At 37.4% G+C, this 10,737-nt stretch overlaps 1 protein-coding gene and 1 long non-coding RNA gene across 2 annotated transcripts; both read right to left on the bottom strand.

Moving 5' to 3' along the window:
• Nucleotides 341–2,554, bottom strand: LOC109235306. Its single transcript, XR_002069359.1, has 5 exons — nt 2,482–2,554; nt 2,208–2,405; nt 1,068–1,401; nt 803–998; nt 341–675 (listed from the first exon to the last, which is right to left on the bottom strand). It is a non-coding gene; the product is annotated as an uncharacterized LOC109235306 (long non-coding RNA).
• LOC109235305 (probable RNA-binding protein EIF1AD) lies at nt 3,852–7,447 on the bottom strand. The gene is made up of 6 exons (XM_019401362.1): nt 7,220–7,447; nt 7,038–7,113; nt 6,773–6,899; nt 5,025–5,977; nt 4,621–4,737; nt 3,852–4,228 (listed from the first exon to the last, which is right to left on the bottom strand). Exons 1-4 carry the CDS (start codon nt 7,349–7,351, stop codon nt 5,788–5,790), a joined length of 525 nt encoding a protein of 174 aa, XP_019256907.1. The 5' UTR covers nt 7,352–7,447; the 3' UTR covers nt 3,852–4,228; nt 4,621–4,737; nt 5,025–5,787.

The raw sequence follows: 10,737 nt of genomic DNA, 5'->3' as shown, positions 1-10,737 counted from the left end.
ATGCTGGGTCTATTATGTCAACCTTAGCTTGCATTTCTTACCGAAACTGCTTTCATGACTTGAACTTATGACCTATGATTCACGTGGCGACAACTCTTACATTGCTCCAAGGTTATCATTCTTTGTAAATACATATGGAGTCAGAAAGAGATCTCGTGCACATATTTGCGCATCTCTTCTTTTCTTTTTCATTTATTTATTATTTTAGGGAGGGTGTGTTAGGTTTGCGTTAGGCTTGTTAAAGGAAGTGGATTAAGCTCTTATTCTTACAGCTTTACTCTCCAATTTTGTGGTGGAGATCCTTTGCATTTGAGAGTAGAGATTTATGGGTGATCCAGTACGCCAATAGAATTAAATAACTAAATTTTACATGAGTGATTAATTCTCAAAAAAGTTAAAGTGATTATGGTGCAAGTTGAAATGACTTCCTCACAAATTTTAACTTGGATGCAGCTAAGAACAGGAACAACGGACTTGATCAGAAAGAAATAAGCAGCGCAAGTGAATAAGCTTCTCCTTCGAATGGAGATGCTTCACTGAACGAGTGGAAGCAGTCCGATCAAGGGGGTGCTGAAGACTGTAACAAGGATCTACCTCGACAGATAAATTCCCCCTATGAGCTTCCGAGCTCTTCTGGTCTTACCTGTCTTGAGAATGAAGATCCTTCATCCAAATCTGAAGAACATAAAAGAGATGAACACAGTTGTGCTTTGGACGAAAAGACAGAACGATATGAACATCAAAAGGAGTTCTCAGGAGGAGAAAATTTCTCCAATAGACTTTCTAGCTCAGATCAACTTACTTGTCATGAGTCGGGAAGTTCAGTCGTTGGAGCCAAAGAAGATGCAGAAGGTTCAGCCAATGAAGAGAGAGAGCAACTGGAGCTGGAAAAAGGCACTGGATGTCCAACCCTTGAAACCAAACAAGACGCGGAAGGTTTTAGCCCTTGAAGCGACAGAACAACTGGAACTGGATGAAGACAACTTCCTTGCGGATCACTGCACCGTAAATGATCAAATGAAAGTGGAGTTAACCAAAAGAGGCTCAACTCCCTGAGTTCTACTTACTTTGAATGTATCAACCACAGAGAAGAATTAGGCCGTGATGGCATTGAGAAGCAGTTATCTGTAGGCTCCGATATGTACCAAAGTCTTTTGAATGAAAGCATCATAACAGACACTTTGATGTCTACTGATCATGAGTAGTTTGAGCAATTTCAAAAAGAGATTCACTCAGGTTTTGACCGTATAAGCTCTATGGATACGTTAGAAAACTCTGAGCCTCCTGTTAATCTCAGAAATATGATCAAATCTCCAACACACAGAAGTTACTATGCTTACGATGGCAGTGCATCTTCATGTGATGGGGATGATCATTTACCTAATCAGTTCCATCAGCAACCTGAAAGAAGGTTTAACTCTAGTGAGTTTCATTTGGATGCTAGATGCCGAATAAACAACACAATGAGCAGCGAGTCAAAGATAGTACAGAACGCAACGAACTTTCCACTGCATTACCAGGAAGAGTGATTTTATGGTGTGCCTCACACACAACTGATATTAGTTGTGCGAGGCCTCTTTTTATCTCACACATTTGTGGACCCATATCTTACACATTTGGGTCCACAAGATTCTGGGATCACAAAGTTGTGAGATAAAAAAGAGGCCTCACACAACTAGCGTCAGTTGTGTGAGGCACAAAATAAAAAATTTCTACCAGGAAGGTGACATCACACTACAGAAGGTAGCAACTGGAATCATGACAAATGGCTTCCATCTAGGAAACATGGTCAGGCCTCTGGAAGTAGGATGACATTGGATAAGGATGAGCAAACCACAGCATTTCCGTTTATATTAACCGGTTCTCAAGCAGGACATAAGCATGGCAACCCTTCAAATTATCGGAATAATGTAGCCCACAATTCCAGTCTTCATCCATCCACAATTCCCTCAAATTCAGAACCAGACAAAATAGAATTGTTGAGAATGGTGTATGAACTTGAACATCAATTACGCCAGACACGCATTACTAAAAGTATGGCCAACAGACGGTTTTCTGCAGAGGTTATGAGGGATGAAGAATATACCCCCATATACTATGATCAGTTTTTGGCAGATGGTGAAGTGCTGATTTGAACTATTCGAGATATCCTGTAAAATGCAGTCATGGAAAAGGCTGGCCGCAATAACGTAAAAGCTCAAGAATACCTTTTTCTGCAAAGGCTGCACATTACAGGCACCAAGCTGATTGACTGTGTTTACACTGCTCCCCTCAGGTCCGGCATAGCTCAGAACAGTTGCATCCTTCAGTTTGCTATAACAAAGGTCGACGGATTGACTATTCCAGCTGTAACTGTTGCAGTCACCTCCAGTCTGGTTCTTCAAGTCCTCAACGCTACTCAAGCTCTGAGTATCCCGATGGGACCATGAGACGAAATCTGATGATAGGAGGCACAAAGATCACGAGATGAAGAAACTATACCTGTGAGAAAAATACTCAAAGATGCGTCATGTCCGACCAGTAGCTGGTGGAGCACCAATAATTGCTTGTTACTATTGCAGCGAACTCCTACAGCTGCCTGCGGACTTTCTTTTTTCCAAAAGGAGATGTCATCAGCTTAGATGCAATTCTTGTAGAAAGGTTTTGAAGTTTTCTCTCCAAAGCCAAACACATGTAGTCCCATTCTATACAGAGGCTTTAGCTCCTCCACCAAGTGAGGTTGATGACAACACTGATGCCATTGATCATCAGAATCTGGCATCAGCATATCATCTTAATTCTTGTCCCCATACTGATCCGATATCGTGTTCTGATGATTTTGGGACCGTCGTTCTGCAGAAGTTGCTCTACTGAAGGGGAGTCTTCATTACCTCCAATTCAACCTCTTGTAAGGAAATCTTTCAACAGAAAGATATCCTCTAGCAGTTCAGATAGAAAAATGAAATCTGTTCTGAGGGAACCTCACAGGGAATCACCAGGACGTTCGGCTAAGATGTTTAAGTGGGGAAAAGGAACTTCAGAAATTGAGGAAGTTCAAGCATCTGGAGGCTCTTCTCTTCATCGGCTTATGGGTTATTCTTCGCCAAGTGTGGTCATACATTTGGTGACTGGCTCAACTTTCAGGAAATGAAACAAGGATCAAAAAGAAAGATGCAGGTCATTAGGCAACAAAGTGCAAAAGATCCAGCAATTTTACTTAGATACTTAAACGTAAAGGGGTTCTTGGAACAGATTTATTGGTGGTAAAGATATACCTACAGAAGATGTTGAAACACAAACAATATTCCATTTAGGCCCATCCGTGTGAATATCCTGAGCAAGGAGATGTCCTATATCATTTTTCTCTTCTTTTTTTCACTTTCCACACTATGTACAGGTGAATCAAAGTGGCAGCTTGTAGATTATATAGCAATATGAGGTGTTCATGATAGAAGTCTAGTACTTTTGGATTTCCAGTTATTTGTGTGATGATAATTGATAGTATGTATTTAGAATAAAGTGACATATTCCTCAGTCTTTCTTCTTTAGTTCTTTTTATCTTTCACTCCTCGCCTTATTCTTTTTTAACTACAAAATGAGCTCGCAAAGACTTGCTGGTTTAGCCCTTTCATCCTCTCTTTCAGCACACCAAGACTTTCCGTTTGGATTTGAATTAGTTGGTTGCAGCTTGTCTCATCTGTAATTAATGTCCTTGTTGCAAAGAAACCGAAGGGACTTAATATAGAACATCTGACACCCGTTGAAAAGGTTAAAATGTTTAAAGTAGATTAGTAACAGTGGTGTCTCAAGTAAAAGGCTTCTGTCATCCCCAAATAGGGGGTATATGTCAACCAGTAGTTTACACGATGCTATGAAGATAGATTGGCAATAAATAAACTTCCTTATCTTCCCACAAATATGGGATCCACATCAACCAACATCATACATCAGAAAATATGACAGATACAGTCATTTTGTCCTCTATTGTGTAAAGTTGGTGTCTAAATTTGGTATTATATACACTATACTAGAAAATCTCAGGATGTGCAACAATTTCTTGGTGCGACTTACAATTATCATTGGTATATGTTCCTTTGTCTTCTATCAGAGACAAGCTTGACCCTCTGATCTCGATACATATTCATATTTGGAGCTAACAATCTGGTGTATCGATCAAAATAGAGAAGTTGCTTCAACAGAGTGCAAACTCACGAGCAAATTTCAATCCGTAAGATTCACTAACTCTAACCTGCAAATATTGAAGAGAAAGGATCAGAAAATAAGCTTTACAAGGACTAGGAGAGAAATAACAGCAAAAAAGTTTCCAGAATAAGAAATGAAACTCTTTTTTGCTGCATTAATTTGACATTTGGTGAGGGAGAAATGATAAACTTTTCATTTCACATCCGATCAACTTAGTATTAGGACATTCTTGAGTACCAGAGAAAGAAGAAAAAATAGGAGGGTATTGATAGTTCTAGACATAAGGGAGTTCCATGATTTTATAAATCGTGTGAACTTAAGACCAAGCAGAATAGTGATAGGGTGTCTGACTTTGGTTATGTCATAATTTTGAAGCACAATGCCACAACTGTAGAAAAGAATATGTATAGTTAAATATCAGAGCTAAAACTGCTTTACCACGTCCCCGAACAGAGCATTCATCTGCCTCTCATCAAATACTACATTGGCAGCGACAGCGGTTGCATTTGTATTTGTGTCCCTTGCAGCAGCAATAATGATTTCTGTATCCAAATCCTGTGTAGAAATAACAATATGAGTCGGAAAATTAAACTCAATCCAATGAAATCAAGATTTTGTAGCGTAACATCCAAGACTAATAACTTCTATTTCCCAGAAGAGCTTCCTCTCTCTTATCTTTTTACTTGTCTAGGATTTCTAACAAAGAGAGTTCTATAACAAGACATCCATCCTATCCAACCCGAGGACAAATATACACAGGAACCTAGAGCAGACAAGTCAAACAGCAGTATCTAAAACTTTCATCAGAATCTGCAGAATTTATACTGGATATTATGTTTTACCTGAATTGACAAAAATATTTTCTCCAAGTTGCTTGCAAAAGCCTTTGAATCCACATCCTTTCCAGTATCACCCATGTCAATTAGAGCAGATGCCATTCTGGATTCCTCAAAAGTTCTCCCAGCTAAGTACTGATGTAAGTTGAGAATATCTGCTAGTTACATTTAAGGCATAATATTTCATTTATTTTAATTAAAGTACTTGGAAGATCCAGGATTCCAGGCTAAAAGCACGTAAAACCAGTCATGAAGAAAATAAGACAAAATAAAGAGTTGGTTCATTAGGGTGTTGGCCCTTTGATACTCCACACCAACTTTTGTGAATCGCTTAAATATAGTAGAAAGTTTCTACAATCTGAAGTAGCAATTGATACATGTTAGAAACCTTTGCGTCACAAAATTATTGTCAACACAAGGCATAAAAGCTAATTGACCTTGCTATGGGCTCATTCGCCTTAAATCACGAGTTAATTCCAAACTAAGTACGCTATGCATATTTTTTCAATATAGAAAAAATAGCCCATCAAACATAGCATTAGTAAAATCATACCAGCAGACAGATTTTAGAAAATTTAAATGAGGAACATCATAAGTTTACTCACTCAGACGTGGGTTTGACATATTAGCTAGTTTACCAGAGACAATGATTCAATAGCAAGCAGATTTACAATCAATAGCATTCAAAGACAGCAATGTCTTTACAACCAACTTCATCTGCAAAAATGAAGGTATCATCCATGGTGCCATGAATGTCCGAAAGCATGGATCAGGAATCATTATCTGAATCAGATTCTGTCTCGGACTCCCGTTGAAATGGATTTAATCTGTTAGTATTGGCTTCTAATGGAGGGAGTCCATCATCATCGCTTGAGTCTTCATTCTCATCTATTTGGGTATTATCTGATTGCTTATCCTGTTTTGAACTCTCTACTGCTGTAGATTTGAAGATCTCTGGCCTGCACAGAGAGTACCCAGAACATAAGAAAATTTCTGAATGGAAACAATTCATGTGGAGGGGATGCGATATCCAGTGACAGCCTCCTGTCAACCAATCAGACAGCATATGTAGAGGATTGGAGCCAGAGTTTTTTTAGCTAGAGGGGGTTTATCTTCTGGTTGGAGAGGTGTCGGGAGGCAGTATGATGAAACAGTTCCAATTAGGGGCAGCGTCCACAAATATTTACCAGCTATTTTGCATATCTTACCTGGGGAGTATACAGACTCAAAATATAAATGTCCAACTATGTGAAATGGCTAGTAAAACACACACTCAACAGAGTAGTAACTGAGAGGCTTAATATTGTAAGCTCATTAACATATATTGTAAATTGTACCAGAAAATCCAAGAGACTAACTTGAAAAAGGTCAAAATCTACTACTAGGGTGGACGTAAAAGAAGAAAAATTCAAGATGGAGAAGACCTCTAAACAGACCACACAGTAAGTCAAATGTGATGGAAGAAAGAAACAAGAATACTCCTTCAATCATAATAAGGAGATTATCTTCATGTTTCCAGACATCAGAGATCAATCTTCAATCCCAGTAACCTAAGTAAATATATGAGCTACAAATTCACAAGCTAGAAGTACATTATCCATTTCCATGGAAATTTACATCGATAGGCCCATCGAGCAGAAAGACCCTCTTTTCTTTTCCCCGTCAAGAACAGATTTATAAGGAATACTCTATTCCCTCTTTCATTAAACTAAAAAAAGGGGCGAAAAATAGGTGCTTGAATTATAGAGTCTCACCATTCAGGTGACTTTTGAAGCACACGGACTTGTTCGTAATAGAGTACCTGCGTAACAACACATCCCACTTTTCTACCTGACTCAACAGCTTCCTCTCTTCCTCTCTCATCAACCACAACAAAATTGCCTATTCATCCAGGAAAGAAGATACAAAACACAAAGGAAAACACTCACATTATTCTTTCAATGCCAAAAATAAAGGCATGAAATCAACAACCATAATAAATCCCCCCAAAAAATTAGGATAGGAAATACCAAAGCAAACCTCTTTTAATCCACATGCTTTTCTGGAATTTAGCTGGAAATATTGCTATTGATGTTTCACCTTTCGCATCCATCACCTTCAAAATTAAAAAAGAAAAACTAAAAATTCGTTATCAATCCATACAAATACCAAAACTACGCAAAAAAAAAGAAGAAGGAAGAAATTAGTAGGATTTTTCATACTTGAATAAGGTTGGAACCTCGAAGGTCCACAACCTGCATAATACTTTGGCCCTGTTGAAGAGTGAAAAATTCTTCTTCAACAGCCCTCTTCAAATTCTTCCTCCCCCCTCCCATTTCTTCTCCGATTTTCATTTTTGAGACCCTTCTTCGACCTGTTTTTAAAGCCCTAAGCCTAGGTCCGTTTGTTTATTTTACCGGGAAAATGTATCAAAAATTACCCCTTATGTTTAGGGTGGGTTTAAAGTAGACCTTTAAGTATATTCCTCAGGTCTTTTAAGTTTGTAAACAGTGAATATCTTTTTGTCTCCATTGATTATTTAACAAACGCTGACTCTCTTACTGTTAGTTCTTTAATAGCTTGTTTGGACGGTTGTTCATAATGTATTGTTCCGTACTGAATTGTATTATACTATATCGTTTGATAAAAATAATGTTTGGATAGATTGTGCCGTTTGTCATCGTTTCATGATATCACGCACTAGTAATATGACGAGTAAACTTGTAATATTATAAGGAAAAATTATGATTCAGTATAAATTACTATATTAAAAGGTAGGTAGATGATAAATAAAATTATTTAATAATAATAAAGGGTGAGACTGAGAGAAAAAGACAAGGTAATGACGCAAGCACACCAAATCGTTCGTTACATAAAGTGGCACATTTCGTCGTTATGTAACGACGTACTTAACGATACGATACAATAAAATTTAAGTAACAATCAAAACGAACATCGTATTTAAAGTAACAATACGATACAATACAATGGCTAACAACCATCCAAACAAGCTGTAAGTTTGTAAAAAGTGAATATTTATTGTCATCCATCAATTATTTAACGAACTCCCGCTGTATTTAATAGAAACTATGAAAAATATTAAGAATTTCTTGTCAAATTCCAGAAATAATATTTTATGAGTTGCAAAGGGGTCTCAATAAAAGCCGTGGCCTGAATTCAAATTTTAATAAGGGGCCTTAATTTTTTTTGCCTATAGTATAGTTATCTTGCAAAATATAGTATTAATATTACATTAGTTTCTTTCTTTCTTTCTTTTTTATCTATAGAGGAATTGTCTTACAAAATATAATATTAATATTCACATTGGTAAGGAAATTCAAGTCAATAAGATATTAGGCACATATTTATGGCCGCAGCCGTACTCAAAGGAGAAGGTCTAATCAATAGATCTCAACAGATACAATAGGATCTATGGCGACACAAATTGTTAAAAACTGTTTCATATCTAGTCCAAGACGAACTGCAACATGAGAATTATTAAATTGAAAGGAAGTTGTACCCAATCAGGGATGGACGTAAACTCATAATCCTCCTGGTCTTATTGTGAAACACTAAAAATTGCATCAAGTACAAAAAATAGACCAAAGATAATAAAACTTACATCTATAAGAATTGCATCAAACATAAAAAAAAAATTAGTCCAAATTAGTAAAAATGACACCTTCAAATGCGAGTTTTCTTTAAATCGAACAAATAAATACTTAAAAGTTTATTAAATATTTGACAAAGACTAAAAGTTCTCACTTTTGAAAAACTTAAAGGACCTAAAGGCTCAAACATATTAAGGGGTCGTTTGGTTTGAATACCCCTTGTACTGGGATAAGTTATGCTGGTATAAGTTATGCTAGGATTAGTTATACTGGATTAGTTATGCAGGTATTGTTTTTTATCCAGTGTTTGGTATGTTGTATAAAAAATGACATGCATTGCACAATTTCTAAGAAGAAGTTGTTTGTTTACAAAAATACCCTCCATCTTATTTAGCCTCCATCTTCTTACTCTTTTACCCGATTGACATACGTCAATTTCCAATTCTTACATCAACAAGTACTAAATAATTTTTTGAGGCTCTAGTTTTCAATTGTTTGAATATCTGCTGATTTCTTCTTCTAAATCTTCTTCCTAACTTAATTCCCTATTTCCTTCAAATGTAAGCAGAGGCGGATCCAGGATTTCAAGAGGATGGGTGCACTAGTGTGAAGAGGTGGATCTAGAATCACGTATTTTACTTTAGTCTCTTACCATGAACTCGATCACTACATTTCAAAAATTATATATCAATGCCAGTTTTAAAATTTTTGGTGATTTTTGTCACGCCCCAAAATCGAGGGGCGCGACCGGCGCTCGATCGGGTAGCCCCAGTCAAGCGGACCTGGATGCCTTTCCTAACCCACGTGTTACCCCGTGATTTCTATACCCATTATTCAAGTGAAATAGCCGTTTATGATTAAACACATTCTTACTTTACGTGGTCTACAAGTTATACTGCCCAAATACAAAATACATAAGTACATAACCCACATTTCCTGTCTACGAAGCCTCTAGGGATACAAAAGAGTTTTACAATACTTGCCGGTAACAAGACTCCGGCTATACCTTACACAAATACCAAAAATAAGACTCTGGGAAGAAAAGTGGCATGAGCCACGCAGGGCCCCGAGAGGAAAGGGGCTCACCAATACAGCTGACGAAAAGTGGAGGAGGTGCTACTGTCGGTGGACTGGAGTACCTGCTATAGAACCACCTACAATCATAACAAGAATGTAGCACCCCTGGCAAAAGGGACGTCAGTACATTTGAATTGTACTGGTATGTATGAATAAACTTTACCCCCAAGTAGAATCAATCAATACACAGATAACAAACAGTAATAGAATCAACAATCAAATGCACATGAAAGGAACAATTAAAGCCAAACAAGTTTCACAATCTCTCATTTTCCCCTTTCAACATTATTTCATCACATCAATGATTTCACAACTTTCTCATATTTTCATTTCAATAGTGATTTCGATCACTTTTCCACCCTTATTACCTCGTCCACCCTTATTATCTCGGCCACCTTTATCACCACAACCCATACCTTATAACTTCGTGTTGCGGCGCGCAACCCGATCCCACTGGACATTCACATTTAACACAACCACAATAGTTCACAGTTCAATCACATGGCTTCAGGCCATCCCAAATATCATTTCACAGCAACAATAACAATTTAAGTCACAACGATAATTGCCCACGACAAGCCACACATGATGTTACCACAGTTGTTTCAATTGCATCAATCACGACTTCTTTCCATCATTTATTCCACAGCACTTACCACATAAACACATTCACACACACACTTGGTTTGTTGCCATTTATTCACACCGTCATATCAGAACGTTAACCAACAATGTTCAAGGCAATTTAGTCACAAGAATTCATGAAATAGGCCATCTTGCCCTAACACCCGTGAAGCAAACAGAATTCACAAATATTCCACATAAGAAACGCATACCAATTACTCGTACACCAAACAGGGTGACTTTACAAAGGTTAAAGTTAGCCATACATACCTTGTTTAAGCTTTCCTTAAGTTACTACAACATTCCGGAAATTCTAGCAATCCCAATCTACTTTGAGACATAACAAAATTGAACACAAATTAGGAAGGTATTCATGGTTTCAGCTCATTTGAGCATTTTATCAAATACTAGATGAGCATCTTAATTTC

Source organism: Nicotiana attenuata, chromosome 12 (genome assembly GCF_001879085.1).
Source record: "Nicotiana attenuata strain UT chromosome 12, NIATTr2, whole genome shotgun sequence".
Classification (NCBI taxonomy): Eukaryota; Viridiplantae; Streptophyta; class Magnoliopsida; order Solanales; family Solanaceae; genus Nicotiana; species Nicotiana attenuata.
This window is presented reverse-complemented; position numbering and strand designations above follow the sequence as displayed.

What these genes read in the sequence shown, in the direction of transcription:
- LOC109235305 (XM_019401362.1), bottom strand. Translation starts at nt 7,351, where the DNA reads ATGAAAATCGGAGAAGAAATGGGAGGGGGGAGGAAGAATTTGAAGAGG. An exon ending in GAGGTTCCAACCTTATTCAA is followed by an intron (nt 7,114 to 7,219) that starts GTATGAAAAATC and finishes TTAATTTTGAAG; the next exon opens with GTGATGGATGCGAAAGGTGA. An exon ending in AAGCATGTGGATTAAAAGAG is followed by an intron (nt 6,900 to 7,037) that starts GTTTGCTTTGGT and finishes CTGGATGAATAG; the next exon opens with GCAATTTTGTTGTGGTTGAT.